Source organism: Phocoena sinus, chromosome 10 (genome assembly GCF_008692025.1).
Source record: "Phocoena sinus isolate mPhoSin1 chromosome 10, mPhoSin1.pri, whole genome shotgun sequence".
Taxonomy (NCBI): Eukaryota; Metazoa; Chordata; class Mammalia; order Artiodactyla; family Phocoenidae; genus Phocoena; species Phocoena sinus.
Genome location: NC_045772.1, coordinates 73,422,788 through 73,440,634, shown reverse-complemented (window position 1 = coordinate 73,440,634; position 17,847 = coordinate 73,422,788). Strand labels below are relative to the sequence as shown.

Below are 17,847 nucleotides of genomic sequence, written 5' to 3'. Positions count from 1 at the left end.
CAAATATTTTTTACATATTTTTTCTGATTGCTCTCTCCTGTGTATGCTCACAGCCTTATACATATTTGCAGCTTTCCAGACCACCAGTGATGGCTGAGAGTTTATGAAAGCGTATTTGTTTTCTAGATCTCTCCATGAAATTTCTTGATCGTTTTTTGCTTTCTCCAAGTATTATAGCCTTAGGCAGCTGCAATGTTAGCCTATTCTGATGGTCTGCCACCAAGATAATGATCGATTTTGACAAATTCCCTGGTCATGGGGCTCCCCCATACCCACCTCCAAACTGCCTAGCCTTGGTAGTGCTACCAGCCGTGGAGCTGGGGATGGAGGGAAACAGCCCAAGGCTAAAACTCCACAGACTCCCACTTTTCCTACTAAGGTTTAGTAGTTTTACCTCCTTCTCAGTTTATTGTATACCTTTGGTCACTCCCCAGATTCTGAAATAGTTTTTTTTGCAAATGTTATTTGGTTCTGTTGTTGCTTAGAGTGGGGAAGAATTTGCCAAGTTTCTCTATCAATTCCAGAGGTTCTGCTCCTCATCGATTAATTTTTTAATGTTAAATCAGTCTTGTGTTCCTGAGATAAACCCCACTTGGTCACAGCATGCTATCCTGGTTATGCATTCTTGGATTTGATTTGCTAAAATTTTGTTAGAAATTTTTGAAAGATATTGTTTTCTAGGTTTCTTTTTATTTTAATATCTTGGTCTGATTTTGATATCAGCCTAATGCCAATGTCATAGAATGAGTTGGGAAGTAACCCCTCCAATGTAATTTTCTGAAAGTTTGTGTAGCTTTGGTATAATTTACTCTTTAAATGTCTGGCAGAGTTCATCACTGAGGAGTTCTTTTTGTGGGAATGTTTATTTTTTACTCTAAATTTCATTTCTTACTAGATACAGGCTAGTCAGATTATTTTTAGTGAGATTTGATAATTTGTATTGAATAAAAAAAGTATTCATTTAATCTGTTGTAGAATTTATTGACTTCAAGTTATTCATAATATCCCCTTACAATGCATTTAACATCTTTAACATCTGTAGTGATGTCTTTTCTCTCATTGATAACATCTTCTCCTTTTTTTCTCCTGATTATTCTGATTAGGGACTGGCCAAGTTTACTTATCTTCTAAACGAATTAACTTTCAATTTCACATATTTCTTATTTTTCTAGTATTCATTTCATTGAATTCTGCTTTTATTTCCATTTGTCTATTTAATTTGGATTTAATTTGCTCTTTTTTTTTCTGGTTTCTTAAGGTGAAAGCTGAGGTCATTGAATTGAGACCATTTTTTCTTTTCTGTGTGTGTGTTTGTGTGTGTGTGTGTGTGTGTGTGTGTGTGTGTGTGTGTTTAGTGCTATCAGTTTCCCATTAACCACTGCTTTTGCTATATCCTACAAGTTTGAAATGTTTTGTTTTAATTTTCATTCAGTTAAAAAAATTATAATTTTCCTTTTGATTTCATTTACAATCAATTAATTATTTAGAAGTTTGTTGTTTGGTTCCTAGAAACCTCAAGGCTTTTCTGTTATCTTTCTAAATTAATTATATTGTGGACAAGGCAGATGCTTTATGTGATTTGAATCCTTTCAAATTTATTGAGATGTATTACTGTTAAGAATATCATTTACATTTAATGTGACAATTTATATGGTTGGGTTTAAGTCTGTTCTCTTGCTAGCTGTTTTTTATTTGTCCCATATAATTTTGTTCCCCTTCCCTCTTTTTCTGCCTTTTGAGTATTTTCTATGACTTAATTTATCCCTTTTGTTGGCTTATTAGATATAACTCTGTTTTTTGTTTTTCAGTGATTGCTTTAGATTTTATAGTATATATTTAATTTATCATGGACTGTCTTCAAGTTATATTATGCCAATTCAAATATAATATGAGACTTATAATGATATGCTTCTGTTTCTTTCCTTTAGCCTTTGTGTTGTTGTATTCATACATTTTACTTATATATATGTTATAAATCCATTATTCTTTTTGTTTTAGAGAGTTAAAAAATAAGAAAACAATTTTTTATATTCAGTTCAAATTTATCATTTTTGGTGGTCTTCATTATTTTGTGCAGCTCTAGATTTATATCTGGTGACATCTTCCTTCTGTTTAAAAGACTTTCTTTAACATTTTTTATAGTGTGGGTCTGCTGGTGATTAATTCATCTCGTATATTTTTAAGTCTTTATTGTTCTCTTCTTTTTGAAAAATGTCTTTGAGTACCATTGTTTCCAACTAGAAGTTTGCTGTCATTCTTATCTTAATATCTGTGTATATATAATATACAATTTTCTCTGTTTTTAAGATTTTTCATGGTAGATTCTCTACCACAGATTTTCTACTGTGGATTTCTCTCCATTAGGATTCGGATGTTTGTTTCCTATTTCTTGTGTCTGGGCTGTATTGAGCTTCTTGGATCTGTGGACTTACTGTTTTTACAAAATTTGGAAAAAATTCAGTCATTAATTTTTCAAATATTTTTTCTGATTCATCTCCTCTCTTCTTTGGGATCCCAAATAATATGTAAAGTAGTCCAACTGAAGTTTTGTAACAGTTTGCTGATGCTCTATTCATTTTCCATTTTTTCCCTCTCCTTTCATTTTATATATATTGTTAGATTTTCAAATTCACTAATTGTATCTTCTTTGGTATCTAATACTGGTAAATTTATTCAGTGTATTTTTCATCTCTAGAAATTTGATTTAACTCTTTATTTTCCTTGTATCTATTCAATATGCTCAGTCTTTCCTTTAGCTTCTTGAATATAGGGAACACAGGATAACTCTCTTAATGTCTTTGTCTATAAATTATATCATTTTGTGTCATTTCTTAGTCTATTTCTACTAACTGATTTTCCTCCTCATTACAGATTGTAACTTTCTGCTTCTTTGCATTCTTGCAAATTTTGTTTAGATTCTATACATTGTGAATTATCTTTTTGGTTTCTGGAAATCTTGTAATCCTATAGATCATCTTAAGCTTAGTTCTGGGATACAGTTCAGTTACTTGGAAGTAGTATGATTTTATTGAGGGTTGCTTTAAACTTTGTTAAGCAGGACCAGATACACCTTCAGTCTGTGGTTAATTTGCCCTCTGCTGAGGCTATACTCTTCTGAGTCCTCTCCAATTTCCTTTGAATTACAAGGTTTTCCACTCTGGTTGATGAGAACACAAAATTTCCCATCTTTGTGTGAGTTCCTGGAATTGTTCCATCTTCTCATGTTGGGTGGTTCTTTTCCCAGCCTTGACTAATTGCTTCATATGTATGTGCTGGTCAGTACTTGGTTAAAGATTTGAGAACTCTCTGTAGATCTCTGGAGCTTCCTTTTTTTGAAACACACTCCTTCATGGTACTCTGCCCTGTGAACTCTATTTTCTATAGTCTCCCTGAACCCCCAGCCCTATTTCCTCAAGAAGGGTAATCTGTGGGCTCTGACTAGGTTTCCCCTCCAAGTATTCAAGTATTCTGTGGCTTGGATACACTCTCAAGGTAGTAAGCTAGGAGCAGTTATAGGAGTCATTTGATTTGTTTTCTCTCTTTCAGGGATCATTATCCTGTTCTACCTGATGGCCCATGTCTGAAAATTATTGTCTCATGTATTTTGTCTAGTTTTTTAATTTGGTCAGTTGGCAGGATAAATCTGGTTCTTTTTACTTCATTTGGGTAGTCAGAAGACCTGAAATTCATAAGCACCCAGCAATCAGACTGATATTTTCCAAGGCAGAAGGCAGTCGATTTTACTTTTGTACTTGGAACCTTTCAATGTTTTTTATTGGTCTTTTCAGAAATAAAGCTCTGCATGATTTTTGGCCCTTTTGTACCTTTTAAGCCTTAAGTCATAAGTTTTCTTTTACTGATTCTAATCTAGCTTTATTCCTCCTCTTTTCATTTCCCAAACATGCTGCAGACCTTGCATTTGTTATTATTCCATTCCCCAGGGTGTGCTTACTCCTTTCTTCACATGTCTAATCATTCTGTACTTTTAGCTTATTTATCACTTCCTTATTAGGGGCTTTCCTGACCAAACTATCTGAAACATGACCTCCAACATGTTATTCCATCACGTGATTTTGTAGCACTTGTAAAGGCACTATAATTATCTTTATTTGTTTAACTATTTATTTCTTTTATTCATTGTACTTATTAATGGCTAATTATCTTATTTGTTTAATATATTTGTTCACTAGAATATAAGCTGTATTGTCTCCTTACCACATAGTAGGCATACATTAAATTTCTGTTGAATACTCTTTATTTAGATAATAAATTTATCACTATTTTTGTACATAATTTTCATGAATTTTATATTTAGCTATAGGAAAAATTAAATTGTTAAAGAAACTGGATGGATTTATCTTAATAAGACTTAAAAATTTTTAGCATCATGTCTCTCATTTGTACAAGTAACAATTCTTCCCAACATTTGGTCCCCAACTCAAATGCCACCTGCCTGATTTTTCTCAATCAAAAGAATTTCTATGTACTATAGTGAAAATTTACTGTAGGATAGCACTTTTCACTTTCTAATTTTTTCTTGCCTCTTCTAGGCTATTTCCTGTGAGCAATGACTGTGCACTCTACACTTCTGTATTGCCCACATCTTTTGAGTTAGTGATTATCCTGAGTCTGAATGCTTAAGATACCCTTTTAAAATGATGATTTACATTTTGTAGTATGCTTTCTAACTTACTAAGTGCTTTTAAATTTATTTTCTCATTTAGAGTAATAGAAATTTCTCTGGTGTTAATGGTGTATATTATTGCATACTATAGGTTATGCCTTTTGGTAATAACAGAGTAGCATTTTTCTGCCCCAAATACCAATAAGACCCATATTGAGAAATAATGTAGGATCATGATCTGTGTGCATTCATGGACAAAACATCTCTCTCTCCTTAATACCAAACTGAAATATTTTATCTCTCTGTCCCCAACACATGGCGCACTGCCTAGAACAGAGTAGGTGCACTTGCTCATTAAATATTTAATAAATTAATTATAAATAAAATTGGAACTCAATCAGAGTTTCAGCAGTCTATGTTTTTTCTAAATTTCTTTGGTACCTCCAATCTCTGGAACAAAACCAACCCCAAGTAAATTTGTAGATAGTCAAAGGCAACAAAATTCATAATACCTTGATTTCTAATTACTTTCCATGATAACTTTGATTCTTTAATACAAATTGGACATAACTTAGAATTATGATTTATAATAATTTATAATAATTATGCATTAGAAGGGAATTTGCAAGCTATCTGGTCTAGCATTTTCACCTAATCCATCTTATCTCTTGGCTTTATTACTTACGTATGCAGTTGTAGTTATATTGCTCTTCCTTGGGAACTTCAGAGATAGTTTGAGTTCCTTGTTAGGTTGAGAAATATCTGATTTAATGTTCTCATAACAATTTTATTTGACATTTTAACACTAAGGGTAATTATTTTCTCTGAACAGTCTTCAAGGTGTCTTTCTCTGGTTAAATGGAGTGGCATTTATGTACAGTGTTTGCCTAGGTAATTCTCTAGACGTTATTATGGAAGACAGTATAGATTGGTCATATTTTGTTTTGTTAATAAAACAGTAAATTGAACCACATACTGGTTTTTCATGTTGCAGTACTAAACTAAGTGTAGATTATTTTTATACTCACTAAGATATTAGAAGAGGATATTAAACACATTTCCACCCAAAGCAGTATTATTTATTTAAATTTAAAAAATGTAAACATGGTCCACTTAAATGTTAGCAGCTACTCAATATGTTCTGTAAGATTTAACTTCACGTGTTTCTAAATGAGAGTGCTCTATGCTTTTCTTGCTAAATATGTTTTTATTTATCCTAAAGTCCAGAAAATAGAAATTTCCTTACTAGGAGACCTGCTATAGTTGTAGGTGAATATTGTGGAAGCATGGATGAAAGAAGACAGTCAGATTTCATTACTGAAAAAAATTCATTACAACATATTTGGGGAGAAAATAGAAAAAAGTTTTCTAATGAAGATGTGAACCAGCCAACCCCAAGCCTTCTATCAGATAACTGTGACTCTTTTATTAGTGAAAATATGATCAACTTATTAAACATAGATCAACAGAAGATAAAGAAAACCTTTGACAAGTGTTGTTATGACAGTGCAGTCATTAGTTCTGATAAAAACCATTTCACTGATAGATGCATTAGAAGTATTTTTACAGATCCAGAGTTGACTTCTAGTAATTCTACTTTTAATAAATCAAGTTTTCCAGAAAAGTGTCGACCAAACAAGAATTGTCAGAAAGAGTACAACAATAATGAAAGAAATAATTTTAGTACATCTTTTGAGAAGGATTGTTACCCAGCCAACTCTGATAAAAAAGGTTGGTGTTATAGATGGAAAGTGTAATAATCTATTGGGGCTTTTTGTTTGTTTGTTTTCAGCTTTAATGAATATCCGTGTGTGTGTGTGTGTGTGTGTGTGTGTGTGTGTGTGTGTGTGTGTGTTTGGAGGAACATGAAATTAAAAATAGAATGACATTCTATTATATGACATTGTGGACCAGTGGCATCCCTCTATATGGGTCATGCTAATAAGCTTCAAATTAAAAAATAGAAATCGTCTATGCTAAAGTTTTATTTCAATGCATACTTTTATTTTTAAAGGAAAATTTGAAAGTGATTACCAAGAGAAGACATCCCAGAAAAAAAATCAGAAATATTCAGTGAACCATATGTAAGTTTTTAGGTAAATTTGGGGAATGCAAATTGGGATCTAATATAATGCATGTTTAAGGATTAAACTGATACAAAGTGAGGTAGGCATAATGCTGTCTGAGGGTGGGCAGACTGGCCTCAAAAATCAATTGTCAGACCTTGGTAATATCACCCTAGTTGAGAGTTTGGTCCTCATATTCACCAGTGCAAAAATATCTTCTTATCTGAATCATAGTGTTAATTAGATATGAGAAAACTGACTTATGTGTTCAGGAAATTTATTTACCCACCAGAATGTCAATTTATTAATTTACAATAAGAAATAGAAAGGTGACATATATAGGAATGCTTACTGGCATAATTTTCTTACTGAATATTTTCTACCTTTTGACAGCTTGCCATGGGAAGGTTGCTTGGTTAATATAGAATCAGAACAAGGGAGTAATAGAATTCAAATGTTAATGGCATAAACAAGCATATCAACAATGTATGGGACTGACATTATAGGAAATTAAAGAAAACTTGTCGTTTCAGAATATACCTAACTTTCTCAGTAATAATTATGACTTAATCACATCTTTGTAATTGAAAATCATGAATTAGAATAGATTTTTATTTTGGAAGTACTTTCTTATGGAAATATGTAAAATATCTATAATACAAAGAATTATTAGATGCCATTTTTATGGCATTGGCACAACAAATTAATTAAAAAATAGATTCACCACTTATTTAATAAAATCAACAACTTAGGTTCTTTGTTGTCAAACCTCCAAATATTCAGAAACTTATGAATGAAAAACAGGATGTTAAAATTTGAATTTTAAAACATATTTTATGAAAGTGATTTAGAACATGGCTTCCAAACCTGTGTGAAGATCCTCATCACTTGAGGGGTTTTTTTTTCCTAATAAATTTATTTATTATTTATTTTTGGCTGCATTGGGTCTTCATTGCTGCACGTGGGCTTTCTCTAGTTGCGGTGAGCAGGGGCTTCTCTTCGTAGCAGTGCGCAGGCTTCTCACTGTGGTGGCTTCTCTTGTTGCAGAGCATGGGCTCTAGGCATGAGGGCTTCAGTAGTTGTGGCTTGTGGGCTCTAAAGCGCAAGCTTAGTAGTTGTGGCGCATGGGTTTAGCTGCTCTGTGGCATGTGGGATCTTCCCAGACCAGGGATCGAACCCATGTCCCCTGCATTGGCAGGTGGATTCTTAACCACTGCGCCACCAGGGAAGCCCAAGGGGTGATTTTAAAATACAAAATATCAAGTTTGACCTACACAAAATAAATAGGCTCCTTAAGATAGAGCTTATGAATCCTTATCTTTTAAAAAACTTCTCTTATAATTCTGATCTTTAACCAACTTTGGGAATCATAATTTAGAACAATAATTTTCAGAGGGAATAAAACACACTCTAATACTGTCTTATTTAAAACCCTTAGGGGTAATATCCCTTTGGAAGAATTGTGTTCTAAGCAATCATGGGACTTCGGAATTGGTGAGGTAAAGTACATCTTACATTATCTTTCCAATTAAGCAAGTTGTATTATCATGTCTTATTTTAGTATTTAAAATTTACTTTGTTTTAAGGTTAGCTCTTTCTGAAAATTTTCTTTTTAGGGTAACTTTTTTTAATATATTTTTTTACTCTGGGGAAATTATAGCTTAGATTGAGAAATTAACAACATTTCAGAAACTGTAATGTGCCTTATTTTAGTCAAACCAATATAGATGCATTTAACGTTCTTTCTCTAAGTCCTATAAAATTTATTCCAAGATGAAATTTCTTTAGGTTTAATTGCATTACAGGTGAAAATAGTTATATATTTAAGAATACTAAAACATATATAAACACTGGTTACCTAAGTTGTAATTCCCGCTCATAATAAGGGTGTATGATTCAGTCATTCAAAAAACAATACACGTTCTTTTCAAAAGCGCATGGGACATTCTCTAGGATAGGTCACATACTAGGACACGAAACAATAAACAGTTAAGGAACAAGCACAAAGATGTAAAATATAGCATAAAAAACCCACAAAATGTAAGAGAAGGGAGTAAAAAATGTAGATATTTTAAAATGTGTTTGAAATTAAATGACTATCAGTTTAAAACAAGTACAGTAAGTCCCCTACATATGAACCTTCAAGTTGAGAACATTCAAAGATGGAAATATGCATTCACATGTCCAATCACATAAATTAATTCATGTGTCTGGCATACATTGTTACATGTATGCGTCTTCTAAAAGTGGTTGTGCTTTTGTGTACTTTACAGTATGGTATAGAGTATAGTAGTACAGTATCTTTATTTCAAGCCCAGGCTGTCTGGAAGCAAGCATAAAAGCAGTGGTGATGTAGCAGGTACTGCTAAGAGGCACCAATTGATAACAATAGAATTGAAAGCCCAGAGAAAGGATGAAGAGAGAAAAGAGGAAGAAGTAACTGAAGAACCAAAGAGATTCACAATGCAGGAAATTTGGTAAGGGGGTTTTCTTCATTTGAGGAGGCACTGTTAGTTTTTGAGGCACAGGACCCAAACTTAGTACATGAAAGTTGCAGCAGCCATTCAGAATGCAATCCAGTGCTACTGTGTCATCTATGATGAGAAAAAAAGAGCTACTACCCCCCAGAAATCACTGGGTCTTTTGTTTAAGAGGGTAGATAGAATTGAATCCAGCAAGGAACCAGAACTTTTGTCATCAATGTCAGGCGTGTGTAAAATTGCAGCTTGCCCTCCATCTCTCATTGCTGATGATCCTTCAGCTGTACCATCTCCCACCTCCTCTCCCTCCTCCAGTCAGTAATTATTCTTGCCTGTTCACTCAATACCAGCCCCTGTATGCCAGCTGTTTCACTGTACTACTGTACTTTTCAAGGTACTGTACTGTAAGATTAAAAATATTTACTTTTGTGTTTGTTTGCTTTTTATGTATTATTTGTATGAAAAGTTTTATAAACCTATTACAGTACAGTACTATATAGCTGATTGTGTTAGTTGGGTACCCAGGCTAACTTTGTTGAACTTACAAATTGGACTTATGAACGTGCTCTCAGAACAGAACTCATTCGTCTGTAGGGGACTTACTGTAGATATAATTATGGGTCAACATATGTGATCCTCGTGGAAACCACAAGTCAAAAGCCTATAATAGCTACACAAAAAGCAAATAGCAAGGAAACCAAGGAATTACTAAAGAAACTCATGAAACCACAATGGTAGAAACAAAAAGAAAAAATGAACAGAGAATAACTACAGAAACAACTGGAAAACAAGTGATAAAGTGGCCATAAGTACATATCTATCAATAATTACTTTAAATGTCAGTGTTTGATCAAAAGACATAGGGTGGCTGATTGGGTAAAAACCAAGACCCTCAATATGCTGCTTACAGGAGGCTTTAGGGCAAAAGACACATACAGAATAAAAGTGAGGGGATGGAAAATGATATTTCATGCAAATGGAAACAACAAGAAAGTGGGAGTAGCAATACTCATATCAGACAAAAGAGACTTCACAACAAAGGATATGACAAAAGACAAAGAAGGGTATTATATAATGATAAAGGGATCAAACAAGAAGAGGATATTATACTTGTTAACATATTTGTACCCAAAACAGGAGCACCTAAATATATAAATCAAATACTAACACTTAAAGAAAGAAAGGGACAATAATATAATAATAGTAGGGGACTTTAACACCTAACTGACATCAATGGACAGATTATCCATACAGAAAATCAATAAAGGAAGAGTGGTCTTAAGGACACACTAGACCAGTTAAACTTAGTAGATATCTATGGGACAGTACATCCAAAAACAACAGAATACACATTCCTTTCAATTGAACACAGAACATTCTCCAGGATAGATCACATACTAGACCACAAAACAAGCCTCAGCAAATTTAAGAGGATAGAAATTGCATCAAGCATTTTTTTCAGAACACAACTGTATGAAACTAGAAATCAACTACAGAAAGAAAAATGGGAAAAGAACAAACACGTGAAGGCTAAATGACATGCTACTGAAAAGCAAATGGATCAACAATGAAATCAAAAAGGAAATCAGAAAGTACCTTGAGACAAATAAAAATGGAAACAAAACTTTTCAAAATACATGGGATATTGCAAAGTCAGTTCTAAGAAGGAAGTTTATAGTGATATAGGACTTCCTCAGGAAACAAGAAAAATCTCAAACAGCCTACCACCTAAAAGAATTAGAAAAAGAAAAACAGAGATCAAAGTCAGCAGAAAGAAGGAAATAATAAAGATCAGAGAGGAAATAGAGATAAAAAACAGTGGAGGGCTTCCCTGATGGCGCAGTGGTTGAGAGTCCGCTTGCCGATGCAGGGGACGCGGGTTCGTGCCCCGGTCTGGGAAGATCCCACATGCCGCAGAGCAGCTGGGCCCGTGAGCCATGGCCACTGAGCCTGCGTGTCCGGAGCCTGTGCTCCGCAACGGGAGAGGCCACAACAGTGAGAGGCCCGCATACCGCAAGAACAAAAACAAAAACAAAAACAATGGAAAAGATCAATTAAACTAAGAGCTATTTTTCTGAAAAGATAAACAAAATTGATAAACATTTAGCTGGGTTCACCAAGAAGAAAAGAGAGAAGACTGAAATAAATAAAATAAGAAATGAAATAGGAGAAATAAAAACTGATACCACAGAGATATAAAGAAATAATAGAATTCTCTGAACAGTTATATGCCAACAAATTGGACAACCTTGAAGAAAGGACAAATTTCTAGAAACATACAGCCTGCCAAGACTGAGTCCAGAAGAAACAACTTTAACAGACCAATCACTAGTAGTGAAATAAAATCTTTAACTTGAAAAACTCCCTACAAATAAAAGTCCAGGGCAAGATGGCTTCACAGAGGAATTTTACCAAACATATGAAGAAGAACTAATACTTATCCTTCTCAAACTATTCCAAAAAATGGAAGAGTAGGTAACACTCCCCAATTCATTCTACAAGGCCACCATTACACTGATGCCAAAACCAGACAAAGACAGTACGAAAAAGAAAATTACAGGCCAAATATATACATATATATATTTTTTTTTTTTTTTTTTTTTTTTTGCGGTACGCAGGCCTCTCACTGTTGTGGCCTCTCCCATTGCGGAGCACAGGCTCTGGACGCACAGGCTCAGCGGCCATGGATCATGGGCCTAGCCGCTCCTCAGCATGTGGGATCTTCCCGGACCAGGGCACAAACCCGTGTCCCCTGCATCGGCAGGTGGACTCTCAACCACTGTGCCACCAGGGAAGCCCAGGCCAAATATTTTTGATGAATATAGACAGCAGAATCCTCAACACAATATTAGCAAGCCAAATCCAACAATATATAAACAGGATCATACACCATAATCAAGTTGGATTCATTCCAGGGTCAAAAGGATGGTTCAACATTTGCAAATCAACCAGTGTGGTATATCACATTAGCAAAAGGAAAGATAAAAATCACATGATCTCAATATATGCAGAAAAAGCATTTGATAAAATTCAACATCCATTCATGGTAAAAACTCTCATCAAAGTGGGTATAGAGGGAAAATATTTTAACATAATAAAGTCTATTTGTGACAAACCTATGGCCAATGTAATACTCAATGGTGAAAAATTGAAAGCCATCTCACTAGATTCAGGAACAAGTTAAGGATGTTCACTCTTGCTCCTTTGATTTACCATAGTACTGGAAGCCCTAGCCACAGAAATCAGACGAGAAAAATAAATGAAAGTTATCCAAATTGGAAGGAAAGAGGTAAAATGGTCATTAGTTGCAGATGACATGATACTTTATATAGAGAACCCTAAAGTCTCACACAAAAACTACCAGAACTAATAAATGAATGCAGCAAGGTAGCAGGATACAAGAGAAAGTTTTTTTAAATCCCATTTAAAAATCACACCAAAAAGAATAAAATACCTAGGAATAAACTTAAGAAGATGAGAAACCTATACTCTGAAAGCTATAAAACATTGATGAAGGAAATTGAACATGATACAAAAAAATGGAAAGGTATCACATTTGTGGCTTTGAAGAATTAATATTGTTAAAATGGCCATACCACCCAAAGCAATCTATAGATTTCATGTAATCTCTATCAAACACTCATGACATTTTTCACAGGACTAGACCAAATAATCCTAAAATTTATATGGAACCAGAGAAGACCCTGAGTTGCCAAAGCACTCTTGAGAAAAAGAACAAAGCCAGAGGAATTACCCTCTCAGACTTCAGAGAATAAAACAAAACTGAAGTATTCAAAACAGCATGGTACTGGCACAAAAACAGACACATAGATAAATGGAACAGAATAGAGAGCCCAGAAAGAAACCCACAGAACTGTGGTAAATTAATCTATGACAGAAGAGGCAAGAATATACAATGGAGAAATGAAAGTCTCTTCAACAAGTGGTGCTGGCCAAACTAGACAGCTACACGTAAAATAATGAGATTAGAACATTTCCTCACACCATATTCAAAAATAAACTCAAAATGGTTTAAGACCTAAATATAAGACATGAAACAATAAAACTCCTAGAAGAGAACATAGGCAGAATACCCTTTGACATAAATTGTAGCAATATTTTGGGGGGTTTGTCTCCTAAGGCAAAAGAAATAAAATCAACAATAAATAAATGGGACCTAATTAAATTTAAAAGCTTTTGCACAGCAAATAAAACCATAGGCAAAGTGAAAAGCCAACCAGCAGAATGGGAAAAAATATTTAGAAATGATGCAGTCAACAAGGGATTAATATCAAAAAATACATAAACAGCTCATACAGCTCAATATCAAAAAAAACCAAATAACCAATCAAAAAATGATCAAAGACCTGAACAGACTTTTTCTTCAAAGAAGACATACAGATGGCCAACAGGCCCATGAAAAGATGCTCAACATCACTAATTATTAGAGAAATGCAAATCAAAACAGCAATGAGATATCAACTCACAACTGTCAGAAGGGCCATCATCAAAAAGTCTACAAATAACAAGTGTTGGAGAGGATGTGGAGAAAAGGGGACACTTGTACACAGTTGGTGAGAATGTAAATTGGTGCAGCCACTATGGAAAACAGTATGGAAGTTCTTTAAAAAACTAAGAATAGAGTTAACATATGATCCAGCAATCCCACTTTAGTATATATATCAGGAGAAAAAGAAAACACTAATTTGCAGTTACATGTGCCCCAAAATTTATAGCAGCACTATTTATACTAGCCAAGACATTGAAGCAACCCTAGTGCCCATCAACAAAGTAATGAATAAAGAAGATGTGGGAGATACACACACAGACACACACACACACACAAAATGGAATATTACCTAGCCATTTGCAGCAACATTGATGACCCTATGGCCCTAGAAGATATTATGCTTACTGAAATAAGTCAGGCAGAGAAAGAAAAATAGTGTATGATATCATTTATGTGTAGAATCTAAAACATAATACATATGAATGCATATGCAAAACAGAAATAGACTCACAGATATAGCAAACAAACTTGTGGTTACCAGTGGGGATAGGAAAGCAGGGAGGAACAAATTAGGGGTGTGGGGTTAAGAGATACAAATGACTAAGTATAAAATAGATAAGCAACAAGGATGTATTGTATAGCACAGGTAATTAGCACAATTATCTTGTAATAACTTATAATGGAGTATAATCTGCAAAAATACTGAATTACTATGCTGTACACCTAATCTAAATAATATTGTAAATCAACTATATTTCCATTAAAAATTGCTTTCCAAGATTCTGTTAGATTTCAGTAAGTAATACAGTAAATAAAATCGGAATAAACAAAACTGAATTATGTATTAATTTTCCTTTTGTTTGATAATCAGTGAAAATATTGTTTACCATCAAAAAAGAGAGAATGAGCTGCTAGAGAGATTTGGGAGTACTCAAAGAAAGGTGTCATAGGAAAGAAAAATGGGAGAGATTTTTAAGGAAGGGAATGTGGTCAGTAATATTAGATGCTATCCTGTTACTCCTTTAAATAACTCATATTTCCTAAATAAGAATAATATAGATATATCCTCTTAAAGAACGAATCATGAGCAGGTTAGAATCCTTAAAAAACAATCTCTACATCTATGGCAGCTTGAATGTGTCTAGAGCGAGTCAGAAAAGAAAATAAGCTCACTGGTAGAACCTGAAGGGTATCAGGTGCTATGAGTTCTTTAGGTAGAGCAGGCATCAGCTTTTAATTTGTGATGCCTAGACAGAGCTAAAGGCATAGTGGAACCCTGGCTAAAATCTTAAATTTTACAAGAGAGACCAAGGCAGGAGTCACAATAAGAGAGGAAGAAAAGGAGTGGAGCAGTAGAGGAGCTGAGCTATACCTGCCTACTGGTTGGGAAACTTTGGGACAGGTAATTCCTACTGAGGCAGAATTAATGAAGAGATAGCAAACAAGCAAACCAAACCCAAAAATCAAACCAAACAAAAACTCCTCTTGGATGGCAGATAGTAGGGTATGGGTAATTAGGGGTGTTCCAAGATCCTTTTGTTGGATGTGGAATGGAATAGGAAAGAAGAACATCTTGGAGGATATAATAATTTTTTTTTTCCAGTTTTCCCAACAAGTTTTATTTGGGCAGACCTGGGGACAGGGAGGGCCTGCGTCTAAAAGAAGGTGTTGGGCCTCTTAGTGGTGAGGTGTGGCTTGTGCTGGCAACAGAGAACCCTGTAGGGCAGTGGGAACTTGATCTTGGAGTCATGGAACTGCTTGACTGCTGGTCGACAGCACTTGCTGGCTACAATCTCTTCTGTTTTTGTGATCTGGATCGAGTGGGCCCAGGCGCGGTGCCAGGTGCCCATGTCTTGGTAGCACTGGGTGACCGCACTGGCTGTGGTCAGGTCCCGGTACTCTCAGTGCTGCGGAAGTCATAACGCAGCCAGAAGCCAAAGTTCTTCACCCGCAGGGGAGATTTCTCCAACACCTGTCTGCAGTAGACAATTTCCCCTGAATACTCTCATCTTCTTCAGCTGAGACACAAAGTACCAGAAACAGGACTTGGCAACATGATTAGGTGCAAAGATGCACATGCAGTAGAGGGGAGACATGCCGCATTTGGAGGTCAGCAGGCAGTGCCCCACCACCTTGTACTCCGGAAGTGTGCCCGAGGCCTTCATGGTGTTCTATACGTGCTTGCTGCCACCCTCGAAAAGGAAACTACTTTATTATTTTTATGGAGGTATAACTGACATATAACAGTTATTTAAAGTGTACAACATAGTGATTTGATATGTGTACCCACTGTGAAAAGATCGCCACAATAAGTCTAGTTAACATGGATCACCACACAATTACAAATTGTTTTTCTTTGGGTGAGAAATTTTAAGATATACTCTCTAGAAACTTTCAAATATAAAACACAGTATTATTAACTATAGTCGCCATCCTGTACATTACATCACCAGGACTTATTTATTTTATAATTGTAAGTTTCTACATTTTTACCACCTTCACTAATTTTGCCCATACCCCACCCCCCGACTCTAGCAACCACTAATCTATTCTATTTATGATTTTTTTTCAGATTACAAGTATAAGTGAGGTCATATGGTATTTTTCTTTCTCTGCCTGACATTTCATTTAGCATGGTGCCCTCTAGGTCCATCCATGTTGTTGCAGTTGGCAGGATTTCCTTACTTTTTATGGCTGAATAGTATTCCATTGTGTGTGTATATATAGATATATATATACCACATCTTCTTTATTCATCCATTGATGGACACATAGGTTGTTTCCATGTCTTGGCTATTGTAAATAATGTTTCAGTGGACATGGTGGTGAGGACAATATTTTTGAGTTAGTGTCTTCTTTTCCTCAGAAAAATACCAGAAGTGGAATTGCTGGATCATATGGTAGTTCTATTTTTAACTTTTTCTTCCAGTTTTATTGATATATAATTGACATACAGCATGTATGAGTTTAAGGTGTACATCATAATGATTTGACTTACATGCACCATGAAATTATTAGCACAATAAGTACAGTGAACATCCATCATCTCATACAGATACAAAATTAAAGAAATAGAAAAAAATTCCTTGTGATGAGAACTCAGGATTTACCCTATTTTTAATTTTTTTGAGGAAACCCCATTCTGTTTTTCGGTAACCCCATTCTGTTTTTCGGTAGCAGCTGAACAATTTACATTGCCGCCAATAGCGCACCTGGGTTCCCTTTTCTCCACATCCTTGCCAAGGCTTGTTTTTGCTTATATTTTTGATGCTAGCTATTCTCACAGATGTGGTTTTGATTTGAATTTCCTTGATGATTCATTTTGTTAAGCATCTTTTTCTGTACCTGTTGGCTGCCTGTAGATCTTCTTTGGAAAAATGTCTGTTCAGGTTGTCTGCCCATTTTTTAGTGGGATTGTTGTTTTTTCACTTTGAGTTATATGAGTTATTTATATATTTTGGCTTATCAGATATATGATTTACAAATATTTTCAGATATAGGATATATCAGATATATGATTTACAAGTATTGTCTTCCATTCAGTAGGTTAGCTTTTCAATTTTTTGATGGCTTCCTCTTCTGTGAAAAGCTTTTCAGTTTGATGTAGTCCCACTTGTTTATATTTGCTTTAGTTGCCTTTGCTTTTGGTGTCAAATTCAGAAAATCATTGCCAAGATGGTTGTCAAAGATTTTGCCACTTGTGTATTTTTCTAGTAGTTTTTTGGTTTCAGGTCTTATATTCAAGTCTTTAATCCATTTTGAGTTAACTTTTATGTATGATATAAGATAGTGGTCCATTTTTCATTCTTTTGTGTGTAGCTGTTCAGTTTTCCCAGCACCGTTTATTGAAAGGACTGTCCTTTCTCCATTGTATATTCCTGGCTCCTTTGTCATAAACTGATTGACCAAATATATATGGGTTTATTTCTGGGCTTTCTTTTCTGTTCCATTGGTCTGTGTGTCTGTTTTTATGTCAATATCATACTGTTTTTATGTCAATATCATACTGTTTTGATTACTATATCTTTAATATTGTTTGAGATTATGAAATATGATGCCTCCAGCTCTGTTCTTTTTTCTCAACATTGTCTTCACCATTTGGGTTTTGTTGTGGTTCCTTACCAATTTTATGATTTTTTTTTCTACTTCTGTGAAAAATATCATTGG

The 17,847-nt window shown here is 34.6% G+C and overlaps 1 protein-coding gene and 1 pseudogene across 1 annotated transcript in view; one reads left to right on the top strand and one right to left on the bottom strand.

Moving 5' to 3' along the window:
• The window catches only part of C10H12orf40 (chromosome 10 C12orf40 homolog), a 68,270-nt gene that overhangs the window by 20,931 nt on the left and 29,492 nt on the right, over positions 1-17,847 (top strand). Inside the window, 3 exon segments of the mRNA XM_032646288.1 lie at positions 5,847-6,355; positions 6,639-6,708; positions 8,129-8,189. Coding sequence (XP_032502179.1) covers positions 5,847-6,355; positions 6,639-6,708; positions 8,129-8,189 — 640 coding nt within the window.
• On the bottom strand, positions 15,336-15,845 carry LOC116760831 (annotated as a pseudogene).